The sequence below is a fragment of the Phocoena phocoena genome, chromosome 18, assembly GCF_963924675.1.
Source record: "Phocoena phocoena chromosome 18, mPhoPho1.1, whole genome shotgun sequence".
In the NCBI taxonomy this organism is placed as follows: Eukaryota; Metazoa; Chordata; class Mammalia; order Artiodactyla; family Phocoenidae; genus Phocoena; species Phocoena phocoena.
The window spans coordinates 48,201,794-48,226,856 of NC_089236.1; the positions used below are offsets into that span (position 1 = coordinate 48,201,794).

At 36.3% G+C, this 25,063-nt stretch overlaps 1 protein-coding gene and 1 pseudogene across 1 annotated transcript in view; both read left to right on the plus strand.

The window, feature by feature from the left end:
• Nucleotides 1–25,063, plus strand: part of PIBF1 (progesterone immunomodulatory binding factor 1) — a 199,467-nt gene that overhangs the window by 63,889 nt on the left and 110,515 nt on the right. The window contains exon 9 of the mRNA XM_065895935.1: nt 5,218–5,316. Coding sequence (XP_065752007.1) covers nt 5,218–5,316 — 99 coding nt within the window. The remainder of the gene's footprint in view (nt 1–5,217; nt 5,317–25,063) is intronic.
• Nucleotides 13,510–24,359, plus strand: LOC136137853 (rab GDP dissociation inhibitor beta pseudogene; annotated as a pseudogene).

The following is a 25,063-nucleotide window of genomic DNA, read 5'->3' on the forward strand; positions in this document are numbered from 1 at the left end:
TGGCCTTTATTATGTTGTGGTAAGTTCCCTCTATGCCTACTTTCTGGAGGGTTTTTATCATAAGTGGGTGTTGAATTTTGTCGAAAGCTTTCTCTGCATCGATTGAGATGATCATATGGTTTTTCTCCTTCAATTTGTTAATATGGTGTATCACGTTCATTGATTTGTGTATATTGAAGAATCCTTGCATTCCTGGGATAAACCCCACTTGATCATGGTGTATGATCCATCCTTTTAATGTGCTGTTGGATTCTGTTTGCTAGTATTTTGTTGAGGATTTTTGCATCTTTGTTCATTAGTGATATTGTCCTGTAGTTTTCTTTCTTTGTGACATCTTTGTCTGGTTTTGGTATCAGGGTGATGGTGGCCTCGTAGAATGCGTTTGGGAGCATTCCTCCCTCTGCTATATTTTGGAAGAGTTTGAGAAGGATAGGTGTTAGCTTTTCTCTAAGTGTTTGGTAGAATTCGCCTGTGAAGCCATCTGGTCCTGGGCTTTTGTCATAACATCTTTTTTTTTTTTTTTTTTTTTTTTGCGGTACGCGGGCCTCTCACTGTTGTGGCCTCTCCCATTACAGAGCACAGGCTCCAGATGCACAGGCTCAGTGGCCATGGCTTACGGGCCCAGCTGTTCCGCGGTATGTGGGATCCTCCCAGACCGGGGCACGAACCCGTGTCCCCTGCATCGGCAGGTGGACTCTCAACCACTGCACCACCAGGGAAGCCCAAAATGTTAGCTTTCTAAAAAGCATTTCTAGGGATTAGATTTTTGAATTTTTATATTTTAAAACATTTGTTATAATGTTGGCCAACTCCCAGCATCTTTCTCTGTTACGATTACATTTGATTATATACTCGGTTTGGACTTTTAAAACTTTAGCTCCATTAGCTTGTTCATGCTGTCAATTTTTATAGTTTGTCTTTTGAAGAACATTTGAATTCCTGTTATTTGTTCTGTAATTGTATTTCTGTTACATTTTCTAATGCATTTAACATTTTTAAATGGATGGTTTATTAGTTATATGGCAGTTATGGTTTTATCTGTGACAGGAATCAATCCATCTAGTGTTTTTTTTCAAACCAGTCTGAGTTTCAAAGAGCATGGGCCAGACAAACAAGTGTATAATATATTCACAATTCTTCCAAGAATTGTTTTTGATTTAACATCTATTTGTGTTAGGAGATAATCATGTAATATAAATCTCATAATGACAGAATTTCCCAAGGAGAAGATTTCTGTGAAACAAGGGGACTCTTCAGAGAGGCAGCCTAGTATGATGGAGAGCATAGACTCTAGCACCATATGGTTTTGGTTCAAATTTGGGCTCCATAGCTTACTTGCCACGTGACTGTTGTAGGCAAATACTTAACTTCTCTGTGTTTCAGTCTTCTTCGTAAAATGGAGATAATGATACAACCTACACTTTTTGCAGTTGTCATGAAGATTAAATGAGTTATTATATGGGCTTCCCTGGTGGTGCAGTGGTTGAGAGTCTGCCTGCCGATGCAGGGGACACTGGTTCATGCCCTGGTCCGGGAAGATCCCACATGCCGCGGAGCTGCTGGGCCCGTGAGCCATGGCCGCTGAGCCTGCGCGTCTGGAGCCTGTGCTCCGCAACGGGAGAGGCCACAACAGTGAGAGGCCCGTGTACTGCAAAAAAAAAAAAAAGAGTTTTTATATGTACACTGCCTAGCAAAGTTCCTAGCACAGGGTGAGTACTCTGTGTTTGCTATTACTGTTATCGTCAGTGGAAGAATCACTCAGTTTCTCTTTCTCAAACTTAATTTGAAACATTAAAAGTCAATAATATTAAAGGAAGTATTTCTAATCTTTATGTTAAAAGGAATTGTGTTGCTTCTTACTGAAGTATGCAGGTTGTGACAGGATGTGGAAGACATGTTGCCTGATAAGAACGGTTTACAGGGACTTCCCCAGTGGCACAGTGGCTAAGAATCCGTCTGCCAGTGCAGGGCACACGGGTTCGAGCCCTGGTCCAGGAAGATCCCACGTGCTGCGGAGCAACTAAGCTCATGCGCCACAACTACTGAGCCTGAGCTCTAGAACCCGCAAGCCACAGCTACTAAAGCCCACACGCCTAGAGCCCATGCTCCTCAACAAGAGAAGCTACGGCAGTGAGAAGCCCGTGCACCTCAGCGAAGACCCATTGCGGCCAAAAATAAATGAACAAATAAATACATTTATATAAAAAAAAAAAAAAGAACAGTTTACACGGAAATCTTATCAGCAAGCACCTATGAGAGGATCTACTGGTAGAAACTTCAACTTCTAGCACTTTCTTCCATTCATTTCAGTTTTTCTCTTTTTGAATTACCTTTTTTTATTGGTCCTTCAAGCCCCAACTTACATGTCTTCCCGTCATTCACTCATCTGTTCCTCCAGTTAAAAATAATCAACTCCTCTTCTTTGTGGCCATAGAATTTTGTTCATGCCTAAATATAGTACTAATTATAGTTAACCGGATGGTGTAGATTGTAGCATGGTGAATGCCCTGGTATCTTCTAATGACACCTCCTTTCATAAGCCCTAATGTTTGTTTATTCTGGGTTTTATTTCTTTCTCTGTTTCTTCCTTTCTTTCTTCCCTCCCTCCCTTCTTTCTTTCTTTCTTTTTCTTCTTTCTTCCTTTCTTTCCTCCTTTCCCCCTTCCTTCCATCCTTCCTTTCTTTCTTTTTTCTTTCTCTTCCAGTTTTGAAATACAATTGACACACAGCACTGTATAGTTTCAGGCGTCCAGCATAATGATTTGACTTACATACATCATGAAGTGATGACCACAAGAAGTTTAGCAAACATCCATCATCTCACAGAGATACAAAATTAAAGAAATAGAAAATTTTTTGCCTCACGATGAGAACTTTTAAGATTTACTCTCTTAACACCTTTCGTATGTAACATACAACAGTGTTCATTGTTTTCATCATGTTGTGCGTGACATCCCTAGTACTTATTTACCTTATAACTGGAAGTGTGTACCTTTTGACCCCTTTCATCCAATTCCCCCTCCCCCCATCCCCACCTCTGGTAACCACAGATCTGATCTTTATTTCTGAGTTTGTTTGTTTCTGAGGTATAATGACCTACAATACTATGTTAGTTCCTGTTCCACAGCATAGTGATTCCATAGTTCTATACATTTCAAAATGATCACCATGGTAAGTCTAATTACCATATTTGCTTTTATTTCTGTTGCCCATTTTTGCAGTAAAGAAAATATATATAGTTAGGGACTGAAGCTTTGCCATCTGCCAGCTAAGCATTCATGATTAATTCGTACTGTAAATGTATCTACTTGGAATTTTGCAACTGAAATAGCTTATAGAATAATAAGGCTATAGTATTTGAGAAATGAAAGTTGCGACCAATTTTGGATGGTTTACTGACTAAAATATATAGATCCTCTAGGGATGAAAAATATATAAATGTTTAATATACTTTGAGAATTTCATTCTATCTATAAAATTAAAAATTTCATGTTTCAGTTAATTTGAGAATAGTAGAATATTTCTGAAGGTCTTTGCAGTCAGGATGATATCAGAAAATAATGACTTGCTATTTTATGATATCTACTTTAAAATGTATCTGCACTTAGATAATAGTGTACAAAAGTTATTTTCTTTTTAATAAGAGTTATCTATATTCCAGTTTTTTTTAATTATTTTATTTCTGGCTCATAAGCTATTTTACTGATGAATCTCTATTGGCTGACATATTCTAAGTTTTTAAATTGTTGTTAGCATCACTGTACAAAAGATGACTAAGCACTGCCACAGCAAGTATGACCACTAAATATTTCTATCTAATAGTTATTAGATAGATTTACTCAAACTGTGTGGATTTTCATGGCTCCCTACTGACATTCTCCATCAGTAATAAAAACCAAATTCTAATATCCAATCCAGTTCTTTATGGGAGATAGGTTGATGTGATGTAAAAAACACTCACATTGGAGTGAGACATAACTGGACTCAAATTATGGCTTTAACACTTCGGCTGTGTGACTTGGGCCTAGGGACTTAAGCCCTCTAAACTTCAGTTTATTCAGCTGTAAAGCAGCTTAGAAAGTATAACATCAAGGATTTGTAGGGACTAAGTGAGCACAATCATTTATGTTATACTCCAAATTTATTTATGTTATAACTCTGTTAGAGAAGAGGATTTTCAAAATAAATTAAGTGACTCTCTGAAAGAAGAGTTACTGTTGGTATTTTTCTTGATTCAAACTTCCACTTTGATTAAAAAACAAACAGGATTTGATCTTTGAGGGCCCATATCTGTCTATATCAGTCTTAATTACTCACTATTGTTACCTTCCACCTTTTGGACATTCCCCTTAACTGTCATTCAATGTATCGTTCTGTCAATTTCAGTTCCTGCTGTCACCAGCACTGTAAGTGGATGACTCATAGTCTGACCTCATACTTCCTTAAGCCCTGCATGAGTATTGACCTTCATCTCAGCTCTTTCATATAGCTACTCTAATGTCACACCCTGCATCTTATGAACTAAAATTCCAGGGCTGAAGACACTACTCTACCTCTGAATCACTGTTCTCCGACAGCAATCTCTAGTTTTCCATCTTGCCTGTGCAGCCACTTCCACTTAATCTGTTAGTTAGTTATTTTATCAGGACTTCAAGTCCTTTGTCCCTTACTTTCTCCTAATCTCAGTCCTTCTGTGTTCCCTTCTCTTTCCTTCCTCTCCATGTGAGACCCAGGGTCTATCAGTTTAGCTGTTTTCCTGCTTTTGTCCCAAACTTCATTTCCATTTGGATTCCTGTGATCTCTGTATCCCTCATTATAACATTTTATATTGCATTTATTAACTTCTCAAAACCTCAGCTCTCTTGTGGATAATATGTTGGTAATTATACCTACCTCATTAGATTATGGTAAGAATTAAATGAGTTGCTATAAATACAGCTGTTTACCCTACCTTCCCTTCGACCCTTGTGGAGAATAATTGTGGAGAAAGGTAATATGACATTTAGAGAGTAGACCATGTTTGTACCTACACTGCTGTGTGCTGCTAGAGAAACTCACCAAGCCAGGCACATTTGTATAATATACACTGTGGGACACCAACACTTAGGGTGTCCCCGAGATTATCAGTTAGTCCAATTCCAAGCAAGCCCATTTATGAGTCTTTAAAAGATGGATACTTGTGTAGTCGGAATAACTGAAGTGTACATTTACACTTTAGAAACCTCCGAGAAGCAAGGGATAATGCTGTGGCTGAAAAGGACCGAGCAGTGATGGCTGAAAAGAATGCTCTAGAAAAACATGATCAGCTCTTAGACAGGTAAGCATCCTGAAAATAGAAATGTTAAGACTCTTCGACTTTTGTTCCTGTTACTCTTTCTTTTAGAATATATTTTTTAATAGAAGTTTAATTTTCATTTCAGTTGAAGTGTAATTTATATGTAATAATTTACATATGTAAAAATTGCATATATTGAAACAAGATAGAGAAGAGTTTCCTTATACCCCTTTGGTCAGTCTGAACTACCACCTATCAAGAGGCAAACACTTTGTGATTTCTCTCACCGTAGCTTAGCTTGTTCTTCATGGACTAAAAATAAATGGAATTGTACAGTATGTACCCTTTTGTGTCTAGCTTCTTTCACTCAACATTATATGTTTTCATCCATTTTATGTTGTATCAGAAGTTCATTTCTTACTGTTGCTGGGCATAAATATACCACAGTTTGTTTATTCATTCACTTGTCAATGGACGTTTAGTTTGTTTTCAGTTTGGCGCTATCATGAATAAAGCTGCTATGAACATTTTTATACAAGTCTCTTTGTGGGTATATGTTTCTGTTTCTCTTGGATAAATACCTAGGAGTGGAACTGCTAATCATCGAGTAGATGAATGTTTTACTTTAAAAGAACCTGCCGGACAACTCCAAGGTGATTGTACCATTGTATACTCCCCAGTTTATTTTTCAAAAACCTATATTTTCTGGTTCATGTCTGTTGGAGGGAGGGGAAGAGAGAGAGTAATTTGTCTTTAATTAATCAATAGAAAATATATTTAATAACCTAGTTAAAAGGAAAATCACTGATGAGTATTAAAGTAAATATCATTACCTCATCAAACAATGTATTTTAGTGGTTCAACTACATGCAGAGTAAACAGAGTAGTTACCTTTTTTTTTTTAACTTTTTATTTTGAAATACTTTCAGACAGAAAAGTTGCTAAAATAGTACAGAAAAGTTTTCATGTACCTTTCCCATACTGGTAAACTTTGAAAATAAACTTTGAAGATAATCTCAGTGGGTCTTTTAATTGTTAAATGAAGATTACAGATTAATTTGTGGTTTAAGCAATACATGGAACTAATAATTCAAGCAAGTTTTCACATAATTAAACTATTGCTAATCCTCTAGAATGTCAAAATCTTTTAGAATCGTCCAAATTGTTATACTTCTGAATTCACATCAACCTTATAAACTTGACTCATGGAGAAATTCTAATAAATGTAATAATGAAGAAATCTTTTCTATAATGTGAAAGTACGTCTAATTCTAAAGATCTTAATATAAAATTAAACATTTATAAACCAGCTGCTTTTATTAGCATGCTGTTGCAACCTATCTTAAAATTGTCTTTTATTATGTATAATCCTTCTGTTTATAAATCTATATCATGTCCACTAAAGATTTACTTAGCTCCTTGTTGTTGTTTTTGAATGTAATATATTTAGTAATGGCTCTAGAATAATATTTATGGACCAACTAACAAGCTTTAAAAGAAAGAATAAGTAAACCAGAACTTATATTCACGCAAAATTTCATAACTTGCTAACTTGGTATGTGGTTGTGAGTTTGGAGAGAGAAGAATAGTAAATGTGACCTTAAAATTGGCTGCTTATACTAAGCTCTGTAATGTCCTACACTCTGAATCTAAAATCCTTCTTATCCTACTTGTTCACACACTAGCAACTGGGTATTTATCCTGAAAGCCATGCGATACTTTAATATCTTCTGAATTACAGAGAATTCAGTCATTTAATGTTTGTAAAGGACATTAGAACAGTGTCTTGCACATAGTAGTTCTATAGAAATTATTGGTATTATAGGAAAATTTGCTGAGTTAATTCTGCTTTAACTAATGGAATTTTTGCTCTTAATTCCTTGAAGTGATAGTAAAACTTTCCTTATTTGGAGCCTAATTTTCATCCAACCTTAAAAAATTAGGACAGTTTTAAAATCAGGACAAAGAAGGAAAAAAAAGAAAATGTTTCTAGACACACTAGAAATAACCTATGAGCAGCAAATAGTGTTAGTGCTCAGAACTTTAAAGCACATTATAGGACCAAGGATTTATTGAAAAAATGAGAATAATGTCTGGAATCTAAAACTCAAAATAAGCTTGGACTTTAATAAAATGCCTAAAACAGCTAAATGTACTTATCTGTTTTTTGAGCTACAATATTAAAGTAAAGGAGAAAATCCCCATGCTTAGGGTTATAATGTTGCTAGATGATTTCAAAAAAGTAGGATTCTAGATATCCCCACAATTTAATTTTTCCTTAATTACTCTATAAACTTATTACAATTCATGTCAATAATTTCAAAAGACTTTTAGTGAAACTTGACCAGCTGACTCTAAGATTCTTTTTCAGAATTGCTGTGGCTATGCTTGTGCCTACTCTTGTACGTTTACTCTTCCGCATGAATTTCTGTAGTTATATTTTTCATGTTAATACCTTTCATCCGTCCAGAGTTCATTTTGGGGTATGGTGTAGATAGAGAACAAATTTTATTTTATCTTGCTCACTATTAAGTTAACTGTACATTTAATGGCATCCAAATAAAAATACCAGCAAGATTTTTTTCTGCTTAATCTACACTCTAACTTTCTCTTGTGTTGGGTGGTATGGGAGTAGCACAGGCCTTTTGGGATCCTGGAAAGGGTAAGTGAGTTAGGGATGTATTTGGATTAAGTGGTTTGCAGTCACTTCTGTTTACAGTTAAATTATTGCTAGCCATTTCTGAGTATCAGTGGCTTCCAGGAATATTCTTATTACCCACTGTGCAACACAGGTTGTGAGAGATAGGAATGTGTCTCAGGTACCCATTACTGGAACCAGGGATTATTGACCTTCTTTCTTGGTGGAGGGATAAGCAAGATGCAATCATTTATCCTTTATTTTGGAGGGGAAGCCCTGGCAGTCCTCTGACCAGTGGATACTTAAACTTCTTACTGATGTGGTGGCTTCTCGAATCTTCATAGGGTTTTTTCCCCCCAGCTTTATTAAGGTGTAATTGACAAATTAAATTGTAAGGTATTGAAAGTGTACAATGTGATGATTTGATATACACATACATTGTGAAAGGGTTCTCCCCTCATGGAGTTAATTGACACATCCACCGCCTCACATACTTACCTTTTTTTTTTTTTTTGGTGGGAACATTTATGGATTTAAGGTCTCTCATAACAAATTTCAGTTATACGCTACAGTGTTATCAACTGTTGTCACTGTGTTATACATTAGATCCTCAAACATTATTCATCTTACAGCAGGATTTTTTTTAACCAAACATATCAAATCTATGGTTCATACGAAAAAATTAAAGATATTTCTTAAATAATAAGACTTGAAAGTCGAAATTACTCCTTGATCCATGGGCTGCAGAATCAATGTGTTAGCAGGCATGAAAACAACATTCATCTCATTGTACATCTATCCTCAGAGCTGTTGGTTAACTAAATACATTGTCATTGAGCAGTAATATTTTGAAAGGAATCTTTTTTGTTTTTTGAGCAGTAGGTCTCAACAGTGGGCTTAAAGTATTCAGTAAAACCATGTTGTAAACAGATGTGCTGTCATCCAGGCTTTGTTGTTCCACTTATAGAACACAAGTAGAGTAGATTTAGCACAATTCTTAGGGCCCTAGGATTTTCAGAACGGTAAATGAACATTGGCATCAACTTAAAGTTACCAGCTTCATTAGCCCCTAACAAGAGAGTCAGACTGTCCTTTGAAGATTTGAAACCAGGCATTGACTTCTCCTCTCTAGCTATGAAAGCCCTAGATGGCATCTTCTTCCAATAGAAGGCTGTTCCATCTACATTGATAACTTGTTTATTGTAGGCATCTTCATTAATTATCTTAGCTAGATCTTGTGGATAACTTGTTACAGCTTCTACATCATCACTTGCTGCTTCACCTTGTGTTTAAGTTTTATGTTATGGAGATGACTTCTTTCCTTAAATTTCATGATCCCATGAACCAGTCTCTTCAAGGTTCAAACTTTTCTTCTGCAGCTTCCTTACCTCTCTTAGCTTTCAAAAAATTGAAGAGACTTAGGGCCTTTCTCTGGATTAGGCCTGGCTTCAGGGAGCGTTGTGGCTGGTTTGGTCTTCTATCCAGACCACTAAAACTTGCTTCATATCAGCAGTAAGGCTGTTTTGCTTTCTTCATTCCTGTGTTCACTGGAGTAGCACTTTTAATTTCCTTCAAGAACTTTTCCTTTGCATCCACAACTTGGCTAACTGTTAAGCACAAGAGGCCTAGCTTTCAGGCTATATTGACTTTCAACATGCCTTCCTCGCTAAGCTTAATCATTTCTAGCTTTTGATTTAAAATGAGAAATGTGTGACACTTCCTTTCACTTAAACACTTTGGAGGCCATTGTAGGGGTACCGATTGGCCTAATTTCAGTATTGTTGTGTCTCAGGGAATAGGGAGGCCCAAGGAGAGGGAGAGAGCCTGGGAGGATAGGCAGGAAATCTGTACATGACCTTAAATGCTAAGCTATGCAGTCTGGATGCCATTCTGTTGAATGACATGATCAGAGTTCTCAGTTTTAGAACAATTACCCCAGAAGAATGAGGAATGAAAGTAATACTAAACTGATAACAGGAAGATAGTTCAGAGAACATTATAAATAGTTTGCTATCTTATATAGGCATGGTTCATGGCACCCCCAAACAATTACATTAGTAACATCAAAAATCACTGATCCCAGATCACCATAATAATAATAATAATGAAGAAGTTTGAAATATTGTGAGAATTGCCAAAATATGACACAGATACTAAGTGAGCAAATGTTGGGAAAATGGCACTGATAGACTTGCTTGATGCCACAAACCTTCAATTTGTAAAAAATGCAGCATGTGCGAAGTTCAGTAAAGCAAAAGCACAATAAAAGGAGGTATGTCTGTATAGGCGTGGAAGATTTTAATATGGAGATACTATTCTACAGTAATAGAAGTTATATCTAGAATGTGATTGGTGATTATCTTATTTATAGAATCATGCTGGGTCTGGGCACCCAAGCTCTAAACCAAAGGTCTTAAGAGGAAAATGACCAAACATATTCAAAAGATTAGAAAATGTCCTACAGTGTCAGATTATAACTGTCTACAGATATTTAAAGTGTACTTTTCTCACGTGGTCAGGCCTAAAGTAGTAGAATTGGGACCACTGAGTAAACATTACAAAAAAGGGTAAAGATAAACTTTCTAATAGGGACTTTCAAAATGCCTTGACATCAAGTATATTCTTCATCATTAGAAGTGTGCAGGCATCAGCTGGCCAGGCATTCAATAGGACTGTGTTTGTAAGCATCGAAGTATCAAGTGAGTAGCTTGATGAGTCTAAAGTCCCTTTTGATTCTGAAATTATCTGTAATGTAACAACAGCTCAAAAGAGTTGATACACTGGTTAAGTTACCATGTAAAGGGAATGGTGAACCCAAGCTGTTTTTGAGTGTATTTTTTTTAATCTCTGCAGTTCACTTTTCCTGTTTTTTGTTTGTTTCAAAATAAAAACCTAGTATTTAGGACTATTATTTGAAAAAGACACTATATATTTTTTAAATATCCACTGGATTTTAAAAAAAATATTTATTTATTTGGCTGCATCGGGTCTTAGTTGCAGCACATGGGACCTTGTAGTTGCAGCATGCGGAATCTTTAGTTGTGGCATGTGGGGTCTTTAGTTGCAGCATGTGGGATCTAGTTCCCCAACCAGGGATCGAACCCAGGCCCACGGCATTGGGAGTGCAGAGTCCTAGCCACTGGACCACCAGGGAAGTCCCTCCACTGAATTTTTTTTGGGTATAGATTGCCTAAGAATATTTTGGGCATATCATGTATATTTTTTGTATATACTGAAACCCAAGGAAAAGTATTATTTTATTTTTCAGAGGTTGAGTTTTTAATACTCAGGTGTGTGATTCTGGTTTCCTTTGTGTCAAAATCAGAATAAACAGATGTATTTCAATCTTTACATGCATTGTGATTTCTGTGAATCATGCTTAAGTAAAGTCCAAGACATGTCTATACACAATTTTCTAGTCAGGTATAACTAATCTCAACTTTTCATTTTGTTGAAAGTTTTACTTTATCAAATGCTTCATTAATGATCAAACAACCTGTGTTATTATAAAGAGAAATGTAAGGAAGTAGTATGCCGCTTTCAAACTTGAATGAAAAAGGCTTTTTGCTGAAGGACTTTAATTTTCTACAAAAAAATGGACTTTTCTCAGGCATATAAAAGACCTGTGTATGTCCCAATTCAAGTCCAACAATTCATTTAATAGTAAGTAACAAATACCCAGCTTTCATGAACAGGAACAGTTATTACCTCTTATTCTGTTGCTTTGAATCTCTGTAAGCACTCTGAGGATTCTTTCTGCCACAAAGGGGAAATTTTTAAACTCAATCAGGGTGACTAGAATAAATTTGAATACACTGTTACATCTGTGGGATCCTACAGAAGAGACCTATGTTTGAATCTAAAGTGTTAGCTTGTAATCCAGAATTAATTTTAATAGCTTTTTTTTTCAGTTATAGTTTTAATTTTTTTTAAACTATGGTTTGATGTATTCGGAATAGTTTTTTCAGTTTGTTAAGTATTTTTAAATGAATATTACTTAAATTATGCTTTCATAATTATTTAAATTATGTTTTCAATCCCTACAACTTCTCTGGTAATAATAGAATTTTGTCCTTATTTTTTCTCTTAGAAGACCAAAGTAAGGGGGAATAGATCTAGTGAGTAGATTGAGTTTTATGTTATACTGGGCTAGTTTAAAGCTTGATATAGCAGCCAGCTGTCCTAAATTTCCATTCAGTGCTTTATCCCCAAGAGTAGAACAGTTCTGACATGCTTTTATTCTACCTTTTGTCATATTCTTATACTGTTTTATCTTTGTTTATCCGGTTTTTTAATCTTGCCTTGCTTCTTCAGCAGGCAAGTAAATGTTTGTGTCATTTTCAATATAAACTTAATGGGATAAAGGATGTTGAGATTTGAAATAAAAGCTATAGTACTGTACTTAAACTTTGTTTACTTAGTAAATTCTGTGATAATTTTATTCATATTATTCTTAGTTTTCATGATTACATAAAGTAATCACATCATAATTGTTACTTGAATGCAGAAATTCTTGATTCTCAATCCTATATTGTTATTCTTTTGACATACCTCTCTATGAAAGAGGTATTCTTTTGACATACCTCTTTATGACATACCTCTTTATGAAGAAAAAATATAACATAAATTCGTGCTTCTTAAATAATTTTTAGTATTTGATTTTTTTCTTTGAAAATTTGCAAAATACTCTAATTATAAGCTACTCTAATGATTTTTCAGAGTTTATAAAATTATCTTTTGTTACTTGATTTCTCTTATTCTTTAAAATGTTCTATTTGCCTATTGGTTTGTTTCATTTATATTGAAATAGTCTAGCCCCATGTTCTCAAATTTCTCTTGGCTTTTAAGCTGCTGTTCCATCTGACATATATTTGTCCACTTATATAGGATATCTCAAGCTGGTCTCATTACATCCTAAGTTACCACAATTGACTCTATTCCTTTCCTAATAAAGGCTTTGGAAATAGTAGTACATAATGTAGTGTACATGAAAGCATTAAGAAATTTATTGCTGAGGTGAAAAATATCTGTTCCTTCTCAGTCTAGACACAAACCTTTGAAAGGAACCGATAGGAAGCACCCACATTTGGATCACAATGTATGGATTTTGTTTTATCCACCTCTCATCTATCTTCCTTTTTCTTTATTAGGTATTGGTCTGATCTGACATTCCTTGCCCCACCAGAAACAATGGCCCAGGGTGTCCTTTAACCATTCATGGATAATTTGTTGCCTATAATTGGGCTTAAATGGCACTGCTAGTTCTGAAGTGATACACCTATTCTCCTCCACTTCAAAAGAATGTATCTTTTTTTTTTTTGCCACATCTTATTTAATTATGAATAAATTCAGAGATGTGTGTTGTATTTATAATTGAACCATTCTGCATTCATGTTCTCAAACATAATATAAACTTAAGTTTCTAATATTCCCATTATTTTCCAGATGGGAAAGAAAAAACCTCATGAAACTTGGAAAATAATTTTTTTTCAAAAGAATGTATCTTGAATATTTTTGTGCAGCGAGTCAAAATACACACATACACAAAGCAATTAGATATTCTTTTCTGTCAGCCTTTTTTTCTCAAAGAAGGGCTGATGGCTTCTGTGGCCAAAAAGGATATTTACTCTATATCAGGAGAATTAATGATGGATGCCAATATTGTTAGCCTGCAAGTCCATGGGATAGAACATCTTTATCCAGTAATAGACTAGAGTTATCAGCATATTTTGTTGTTTAGGTGGAACAATTGATGTAGAGAAGGCTGTTTTCATACCTACCGATTTAAACCTCTTCTCTCCTCAACCCTGAATAACTCTCAATGGCCGTCACTCTCAGGAGATCAATTGACTGTTGATCTTATAAAATCAAAGCTGTGCTCCAGCATTCTGTCTTAGTCCTTACTCTTTTTTAACTTCTTATTTCAAATTTCATGTGTACACAAAAGCTACAAGAATGATGCAAAGAATTCCTTTATATCTTTTATCTAAATTCACCCCTTTTTAACATTTTGCTACATTTGTTTTATCATTTTTATTCTCTCTCTCTCTTTCTCTCCCCTCACCCCACACATTATTTTTTTTCTGAATAGTTCAGTAGACTGAATGCATCATATACTCTTGCCTCTTCAAGGTTTATTTTCTAGAAGTAAGAATATTCTCTTATATAACCACAGTACACTTATCAAATTCAGGACAACATTGATAAAATACTTTTATCCATTTTTGTCAGTTGTCCGAATGATATCCTTTTATAACAATTTTTTTCTGGCACAGCATCCCGTCCAGAATTATGCTCTGCTTTTTGTTATCACGCCTCTTCAGTGTCTTTTAATCTGAAACAGTTCTTCAGTTTTTCTTTTCTATTTTGTTTTCATGACATTTGATTCTTTTTATGTTGGATCATATACACATATATGTCTCTTCCTTCTGGGATCTCTCCTACTCAGCTTTAACTGTCACTTTAGGGAATGATCAACAGTGTTTTTAAACTCAAACCATACCTTTCCTTGCGTTTTGTAAACTTGTATTTCCAGCTACGTGATTGACATTTTTATCTCAGTGTTTTTCTGGGACTTTAAATTCAGTATTGGTGAAACAAACTCAGCTTCCTCTCACATGCACCCTTCCCAAGACAGAATGTGGGTTCAGCTGACTTCAAGTCAGTAAACTATACTGCCATTTTAAAGTCATTTCTGTTTGAACTTTCAGAATAATAATCCTTTCCCCTTGCTCCTGTGTGTAGGTTTGTCAAATTTCATAGCTTCTCCCCCTATAGTATCACTAAAATCCTCTGCACTCCTGCTGGCAGTCATCCTGGGTCAGCTTCTCGTTACTTCTTGACTGGGGTCGTGCTGTAATTGTGTACGATAACCTCTCAATTCGTTGCTCCATCTTTCCCCCTTGCTTAATCCTCTTGCTCAGACCTTTTCTTCCTGCCATAGTTTTGCATCCTAACATCATCATTTGCCCAGACACTTGAACAAGAAAGCTGGTGGTTCACAACTACTTTTTTTCCTCACTCTCCTTCCTATTTATTCAACCAACAGGTTGTTTATTGATAACTACCATGTGCCATTTGCTGTGCTAGATGTTGATGTACATAAATAAATCAATAAATGGGAGGTTGCCCCTGCTGAGAGTCAATTGAGGTAAATGGAAAATAAGCAAACAGATTCATAATTGTTATAATTATGTGTTTTGATGATTGCTATGAACTAGATTGTGTGAGGAGGAATAATGGCTCCAGCAGGGTATATCATGATAGGATAGTCCAGAAAGGCCTCTCTGAACACTTAAACTAAACAAATATCATGTTTTTTCTAATTCCTAAATATATCTAATCTTTTCCCACCTCTTAATCCCAGGTGCCACTGCTTTAGTCAAGTCTTTCTTTTCTCTTGCCTGAACTATTTATAATAGTCTCTGAACTATCTCACCGCTTTCAGTTTAGTCCTATTTTCATCACTTATTCTTCCAGGGTAATTGTTCTAAAACTCAGAACCCTAATTATGTCATTCAGCAGAATGGCGTCCATACAGCACACAGCTTAGCTCAGGGTCATTCACAGACTTCTGGCCTGTCTTCCCAGTTGCAGATACTTCTTTTGATTCTCCCCCATTTACTCAAGACAAACAGATCTCTTCAAGTTCTGTAAGTGTTTATATGGGTTCTTTGCTAGGAATGACCTTTTCTCTTCCCTTGCTCATGTATCTTACCATTCATCTACTAGGTAGATACCCATTCATTTGGTAAGAATGAAATCCATGATCATGTCTTCTATGCATACCTTAACTTCCTGTCAGAAATGCTGAAGTCTCTTCTCTCTGTTTTCTAGCATTATATTATAATTGTGTGTTTGTTTACAAGTCTTTCCTCTGAAGTATTGGGGGTTTTTTTGAAGTCAGAGATTTTCTCTTCCCCGTTTTTGCTTCTCTAGTAAGGTAAGGCCTCTACTCAGTGTCTTTGATGTAAGTAATTCTCAATAAATATCAATTTCAGTTGATTAGAGCTTACCATGTTCATTTTGACTCACAACTTTCCATTATGAAGGCAGTTCAAGTGCTGAAAAGAGTGCCCAGGACTTGTCTTCATTTTATTGTATCAGTGGTTCCCAAATCTAGATGAATTTCAGTCACCTGGAGAGATTTTTTTTTTTGGAAGACGTATTTTTTTGCCTCCCTCTACTCCTAGTATCTAGTGTACTTCCTACAAAACCCCCCAAATAATCCTAAACTATCCATTCATCGAATATGTGTTTGAGAAACACGACAACAGCTTTTGAAAACACTTGTAAGCTATAAGTTCTAAAGAAATGCTAGTTATTACTATCTATCACTGTGCCCTTCTTGGTGCCTTAACCAGTAATCTCAAAGAAGATGTAAGCTTTTTCTCGAAGGCTAATGCCCTAAGTACCCTAAGATTTGAAAGAACTTGAGCAACTGTTGGTTATCTTATTAAAACATTGTTATCAGACCAAGGCCAGAAGACAGGAAATAAGCAAATGTGCCTATGCTCTGAAACACTGAAGAGGAAAGATTCTAGATCTATATATATCAGTAAACTTGAATGTAGCCCACTATGAACATTCTAAAACAGATCATTAAACAGATAGTGAGCATTTAGAAATAGAAATGGTGAAAACCAGAAGTCACCATTAGTTAACTATTAAGTCTTGACAAACTACTTTTACTTCTTTTTTTTTTTTTTTTGAGGTATTTACTAGAATTTCTAGAGAAGAGTGCCAGTGATAGAAGGTATCTCAATTTCAGCAAAACATTTTATTAAGATTATCTTTGTAAAGACATGGGAATTGTGAAATTAATAACACTGTAAATAAGTGATGAATTGAAAGCAGTTTAAATATCAGTTTCAAAGAATGTTGATTAGTAGATCAACCTAGAGGGACATTACTGATGAAATGTTTACAGGCTTTTTACTTAATTCTTAACCTGCCATTGGTTAAATCATATTGGTTAAACCTAGATTTCTCAGTGAGCCCAGTGCGTAATTCTCTTCAAATTTCACACTTTAGACAGACTTTCATTCAGTAAATAAATTTAGTGAATCGTGCACCTTGTACCTGTCACGTACCCCATTTTGATATCCCTCTTTCCGTTCTCAGTGATTAACAGGGAAGTAACTATAAGTTAGCCAGTATTGCATAAAATCATAGGCTAGGAAACTCTGACCTATGATTTAAAGAAACATTTGTTTTTAAGGGAACTCTGAAATGTTAAATTGATGGAGGACTTCTAAAAATGAAGATTTTGTAAGAGCATTTTTAGGATTTTCTCTGTTTGAATATTATATGGATGAAAATAAAATGAAGAAGATACTCTCATCTCCATTGGAAACTAAGGGAAGCCTCAATATGGTGTCATAAATTTCAAAGAATTTTGGTCAGAAACCGTGTAACCAGAACACTCTACAATTCAGCAGGTAGAGTATAGTGAGGTGGATAGTATACAGAGGAAATTCTGCGCAGCTCCTGGAACTCTGCAGTAGAACTTTCTGTAATAATGGAGATATTCTTTATCTGCCCTATCCCATACAGTAGCCACCAGGCACGTTGGGCACTTGAAGTTTAGCTAGTGTAGCTGAGAAACTGAATATGTTTTATTTTAATTAACTTAAATTTAAATAGCTACTTGTGGCTTCAGGCTCTTATTATATTAGACAGCTTAGCCCTAAAGTGAAGGGGTAAAAGCTGGAAATTTCAACCTCTTTCTCCATTATATATCTGCAGGAATGCCAAGCTAGAGGAGAGCCTGTTTAGTTGTGCTGTATCTTTTTTCCTTTGGTGTGATTTAGATTCTCAACCAAGAGTGATGGGGTTTGTATTAAAGCAAACCAAATAGATGTAAAACAGATAAATTGCAGAGAATGCTTGCTGTTCCATAGGTTGAATGGGGGTTATGTAAAATCTGAGGGGTTATGATGAAATTTGTAGTCTAAACTGACTTTTTACCAATATGACTAACTCTCCCAGAAAGAGAAATAAATACAAAATATGAGAGAGAAGACTAGAACTATAAACTTCCAATCCCATAAACTTGACCATGGGTAAAAGTATTTGGAGAAAATACAAACATAAGCTTCCAGACTTGGAACCTCAGCTTTCTCCCCACCTTTAAGCAAGGAAATTGCTGACCAGATAATATTTTCCTAGTCCTCCAGTTCATTGGATAATGGAACAATCCAAACAATGTTTTGTTAAACAGGAAATAGGCAAAATGAAGTCTTGGCTAGAACTGCCTTCATTCAAAGATTATTAAGTGATGGGGTGGGGGGCGGTTCAGGGAAGACAAGTATGAGATATATGTAAATATTTTTTTAAGTGGAAGGAGACAGCAGGAGTCCTATAAAAGCTGCAGAAGATAAAGAGAACATTTTAAAAGATCTATGCTAGGAATCTAGAAAGATTTTATAGATTATAACCTATTCACAACTAAAAGAATTTAAGAAAGCACAGAACTCTTTGAAACCAAAGACTTTGCAAAAGAATAAGATAGAAGGTGACTGGCAAAGTTAAAGAAAAAGATTACATAGAAAAATGACATACAAGACTTACAAAGGAATTAAAGAGAAAAGGGGGTGTAGGGAGATCCAGAAAACTGAATTAAGGGAGGGTTTATAAAGCAGAAACAAATCAAAAAAAAGAAAAAGCAACAAAGAAGTGATGCAAATGGTTAGAGAGGAGGTATTAGACATGGAGAACAGGCAACACATATCCACATTCAGAAAATTAGTGTGTCAATGGCAGAAAACAAAATGAAAGAGGAAAAAAATATTTAGAGATACAATAAAAGAAAATTCTTTCTGAAATTTATCAGAACTCACCACATTCTGGGTGGTGTGAAGAGGATGGGAAATAGCAATGTATTAAATCCAATTGAAGTTATTGAATATGAACATTAAAGGAACATTATTAGAAGCATCTGGGCTGGATAAGTAAGTCATTTGCTAAGGAAAAATTGCAGGTTGAGCTTAAGTTTCTCCTCCATAACTTTATACTTTATTTATTCATTTAGCAGTATTTATGAACAACCTGCTTTAAGCAAGCACTTTAACACTGGGATTGAAGGTTTAACAGTGGTCTCTGTCTCAGTGGAATTTACGTTCCTATGATGTAAATCAACACATATAAATAAATGACAAAATAAAGAAGATAATTTTAGAAAGTAACAATTATTTGAGAGAAATAAAACAAGAGTGTGATTCAGGTAAGTGAGACTATGTGAGGGGTGACATTTTCTGCCTCCTGAGTGATGAAAACTCACTAGTCATGTGAGGACTCAGGAAGCCTCTTACCCACGTGGCATTCCTGAAAAACCTACTTGGAATGGTAACCTCACTAACCAAAGAATCAAAGAACTCATTAAAAAGAAAAAAAAAAAAACTCATGAATTGAGATGTCAAGGTATAAAAGAACTGGCAGTGAATATTTAATGTAAAATTAAATCTCAGTAACTATTGTCATTCTGCTTTCAAAACACATTGTAATCATAATTGTTATGGGGAAATTACAACATAAAAATAATAATTTAACATAAGTAGAGGCAAAAATAGCAACTTGCAACTAAAATTAGAGAATTGACGGTAAGAGGAAATAGTGTGTATATAATATACTTAATATTGTATAATTATAATTTCCTCAAACTTCATAAGAATTAGTGGTTTTATGAAGAAATATCTATTTAAACATATTAGTCAGGAAACAAAACATTAATTAAACTGTAAACAGATGATATCCTGTGTATATTGCCAGAGGAGAGGGAAGAAAAAAGAAAGCACAGACCTTATAACAAAAGATAGATAACAAAGCAAACAACAAAGAAGCAAAACACAGAAAATATAAATTCTTAAGATGGCAGATGACCAATTGTGTCTTTTCTGACAACAGTTGTAAATGTGATGAACTCACTATTATACAAGAAAAGAAATACAGTTTGGGTCAAAAACTATATTCTTTTCACAATAATAAGTGACTCTGGATGTATAAAGATAAAAAAATGAAAAATAACACAGGATCTAAAACTCTTCTGCAATAAATATTTATTAAAATTTGTTTTAATAATTCAGGATCTTGAGACTCCCTTTGTCATGACTATATATGCACAACGAAATGCTCCAGAGCATTTATGCGTCGAATTTGCCACAGGGAAAGTGCTGATTGTCCCACTTACAGCCCACACCCAGACTGCTCACTGTTGCCAGGGATCATTTAAAACATGGTTTGAGGGTAGGGATAGTTTCTAGATAAAATTCCTAGATAAAGGGGGGTGCCAACAGTTACTATAATGCACTGTTTACTACACTTCCTGATCAATAAATAATTGATGAAATAGGAAATAAAGCTCAGAAAATTTAAACAAACTGGAATCATGTTGTTAATTCATAAGCACTTTTTCACTGAATTCAGCTTAAGGGTCACATGAAAGTTATATCAACGATACAGTTCAGTATGTGGCTTATTAATTAGCTTAGAGAGAATGTGTGGTAGTGAGATCAAGGTTTCAGGTCCATTCACCTTGCAGACCTTTTTTTTTTTGCAAAGGTGGGTGGAGGGGGATGAGTGGGGACTATGATCTTTTCTAAATCTAGCCAGCTGCCTCAGAAATGTGTAATTTTGGGTCACAAGCAGAGAGAGTAGATAGAATCAGTACAAATATCTAAGTATTAAAAAGAACTCAAGTACATGTCCTCCTGGTGACTGATCAATAACGTTGTGTTTGTAAATGAAAGAAAACACTTTATTATATATCTGCACATTTTTTAAGATGCTTTCTTAGAAATCCAGAGTCATAGGTGGTCAGTCATGCATATGAATTGAATCACAGAGTGTGTGTGTGTGTGTGTGTGTGTGTGTGTGTGTGTGTGTGTGTGTGTTTGTACAGCTTTCTTTATAGGCTGCTGCTCTGTTGCTGAGGGGGAAATTTTCATAGATTTACATTTGGTAAATATATCCACGTCCAAAAAAAGATGTGTAAAATATTGGAATGCCAGCTGACTAAATCAACTCATAAAAACTTCAGTTAAAAGTAAGATATTTTCCACGATTATTTTAAAATATGATGTTTACTGGAAGGAAAGTCCAGAGAATTACCACAGTTGAAGTGTGAGTGTATTTCTCCCACTTGTAAATGAGCTCTTATTTCCTACAGTGCATATTCTGGTCCACAATGAGTCATTTTCAACATGTTTCAATTTAACTCCTAATACATTTTTAAACTTGGCAGGCATATTTAGATGAACGTTACTTCCAGTTTTAGAGACTGCTTCTAAATTATACTTCAGTACTGCAGTCATTATGAAAAGTTCTTTCAGTAAAAAGGAAACAGGATTGATTGGAAGTGTATGTTTTGAGGAATAAAAAAATGGTTGCCATGAATAAAAATCAGATAGTTAAGCTTTTAAAAATTTTGTTACTACATAAACCCTCTTAATATTATATTAAAAAGTTGTAGTATAAGGTTCTTTTTATTGATAGAAGATACTTAAGAAAAAATAAGATTTATTCTAGATAATAAAGTTAATATTTATTGATCTCTTACTATGCCTAGCACTTTTGTGTGTTAACTTTTTTAATACCCATATAATAGGTAGTAGTTTAGTTTCTATAAACCATTCAGGCTTTTTTTCTATTATAGTGCATGGAGCCTAATACATTTCTGGACATATAACTGGTGCTACATGAATGTTTGTAAAAGCTAATACTTTATGGAGAATTTTACATATTGCCAACTCTCAATAAGTATTTAATAATTACCTTTTATAAATTTATGCAATCCTGTAAATCTTATGAATCTTCTGGCAGATTTCAGTTGACCAAGCTGTCCATTGTTAACGATTTTAATATCTTAATTTTTATCATAATGATGTTTACACTGTGCCTTACTCTTTTTAACACTTTATTTTGTATTTAATTTAATTTATTGTTTTTGGCTGTGTTGGGTCTTCGTTGCTGCACGTGGGCTTTCTCTAGTTGCGGTGGGCAGGGGCTACTCTTCGTTGCAGTGCATGGACTTCTCATTGCGGTGGCTTCTTGTTGTGGAGCACAGCCTCCTAGGCACATGGGCTTCAGTAGTTGCAGCACACGGGCTCAGTAGTTGCGGCACATGGGCTCAGTAGTTGTGGCGCACAGGCTTAGTTGCTCCGTGGCATATGGGATCTTCCCAGACCAGAGATCGAACCCGTGTCCCCTGCATTGGCAGGCAGATTCTTAACCACTGCACCACCAGGGAAGTCCATAACACTTTAAAGATTCCCAAAAGTTTAGAGTTGGGAAAAACTTAGAGGTTATTGAAAACAGTCCACCCATTTAGCAGATGAGGAAACAAAATCCAAAGAGGTTATCTGACTTGTCCTGAGTTACACTTACTAGGAGCAGGGCTAGAAGTAGATACACATTCTCTTTGTTCCCATCCAAGTTGTTCGTTCTGCCACACAATTGTGTCCTTCCATCAGTAAACAGTAAACAACATATGAAGCACAACATGTGTGATGTTAAACAACATCAATAGGTACATCTTTTGCTCTCCAGTATGCATATTAAAAACAACAGGCTCTTCTCTTCCCGTCTGAGGTGGCAGCTGGCTCCCTCTTCGCCAGCTCCATTTTCTCTCTGCTCCTGCTTCACTTTTCCCTCGGGCTGGCCCGGCCTGAGCGCTTCTGCCCGCCTCCTCAGGGTGGCCGCCTAGCCCCTGACCCCTGGAGTGCTACACCTTCTCCTTTCTCTGGGCTTCAGTCTGCACCCAGCCCCTCCGTCAATGAGGAGTACATGATCATGCTGGGCACTGGCCTGATGGAATGTATCCTGTCAGGTATAATGTCAGTGAATGGAAAGAAAGTTCTTCACATGGATAGAAACCCATATTAGGGAGGAGAGAGTGCATCATCTGTAACACCACTGGAAGATTTATACAAAAGATTTAAAATACCCGGAGCACCACCGGCATCAATGGGGAGAGGAAGAGACTGGAATGTTGACTTCCTTCCCAAGTTCCTTATGGCAAATGGTCAGCTGGTTAAGATGCTGCTTTTTACACAGGTCATTCGCTATCTGGATTTCCAAGTGATTGAAGGGAGCTTTGTTTATAAAGGAGGAAAGATCTACAAGGCTCCTTCCACTGAAGCAGAAGCTCTGGCATCTAGCCTAATGGGGCGTTTGAAAAACGTCGATTCAGAAAATTCCTGGTGTATGTTGCCAACTTTGATGGGAACGATCCTAGAACTTTTGAGGGCGTTGATCCTAGGAAGATGGCAGTGAGAGAGGTGTATAAGAAATCTGACTTGGGCCAAGATGTTATAGGTTTTACTGGTCATGCGCTGGCACTTTACAGAACTGATGACTGTTTATATCAACCATGTGGTGAAACCATTAACAGGATTAAACTTTACAGTGAGTCTTTGGCAAGATATGGCAAAAGCCCATACCTTCATCCACTCTACAGCCTTGGATAACTGCCACAGGATTTTCACAGCTAAGTGCTATTTACAGAGGTACATACGTGCTGAATAAACCAATTGAAGAAATCATTATGCAAAATGGAAAAGTGATTGGTGTAAAATCTGAAGGAGAGATTGCTCGCTGTAAGAAGCTCACCTGTGATCCCATCTACTCCATCATCTTTGATCGAGTAGAGAAAGCAGGCCAGAGACTTCCCTGGTGGTCCAGTGGTCAAGAATTCACCTTCCAATACAGGGGATGCGAGTTAGATCCCTGGTCGGGGAACTAGGATCCCACATGACGTGGGGCAACTAAGCCCACGCGCCGCAACTACTGAGCCTGAGCCTACTCTCTCTGGAGCCCGAACGCCACAACTAGAGAACCCGAACACCACAATTACTGAGCCCATGTGCCATAACTAGAGAGAAGCCCATGCACTGCAGCAAAGGATCCTGCATGCCACAGAGAAGATCCCACGTGCCACAGCTAAGACCCAACACAGCCAAATAAATAACTATTAAAAAAAAAGAAAAGAAAATTGGGCCAGGTGATCAGAGTCATCTGGATCCTCAGCCACCCCATCAAGAACACCAACAATGCCAGCTCCTGCCAGATCATTATTCCACAGAACGAAGTCAACCAGAAGTCAGATATCTATGTCTGCATGATCTTCTCCGCGCACAACGTGGCAGCACAGGGCAAGTACATTGCCATCGCTAGCACAACGGTGGAGACCAAGGAACCCGAGAAAGAAATCAGACCAGCTCTGGAACTCTTGGAACCAACTGAGCAGAAATTCGTTAGCATCAGTGACTTCCTTGTACCAAAAGATTTGGGAACAGAGAGCCAGATCTTTATAACCCATACATATGATGCAACAACTCACTTTGAGGTGACCTGTGATGACATTAAGGGCATCTATAAGAGGATGATGGGATCTGAGTTTGACTTTGAGGAAATGAAGCAGAAGAAAAATGACATGTATGGGGAAGACTGACAGTAGTACATGTTGCCAACTAATTAGGACAAACTTAAAATTTGGCAAATGATGCATATTGTATGAAATCAATATTGTAAGGCCTGCTTTTGTAATCAAAACTGAGAGATTGCAGAGCACCATACCAGTAAATATTCCTCCCCTTTCTAATATCATGTATTAACTTGTTTTCATGGAGTGGCTCTTCAGAATTGGCAGGTTCCCACATTCTGTTCAATTTAACCGATACCAGCTTATTTTTTCTAGTGAAGAATCAGTTTTAAAACGTCATACTGATACAGAGAACTTGATATAGTATTTGTATCTTTTAATCAGTGTAACCTTTACAGTTATGAGCTTCTGCTGCTCGAGAGCTGGGTCAGTACAGTTTGCGTGCCATCTGTCCTCTGGGCATTAAGGAGATTCAGAATCGAATGTTCCATAATCAGGGATAGCATACCTCATTCCTCCCCACCCCTTTTCATTTACATCACGTGTTATAACAGTGCCCAGGCAGCACAGCCACAAGCTTGGTTTATGTGGGCCTCCAATTCTAACCAAACTCCAGACTTTGAGAGTCATTTTGGAGGAAGCCTCTGTGCAGTGTTTTAACCTAATAAAATTGATGAGAGCAGAGGGAAGAGAAACCTATCATAAAGCAGGTAAATGTAGAGCTTCTTTTGTGTCCCAGGTGTGACTTCTTCAATGGACCAAACTGCAACGCA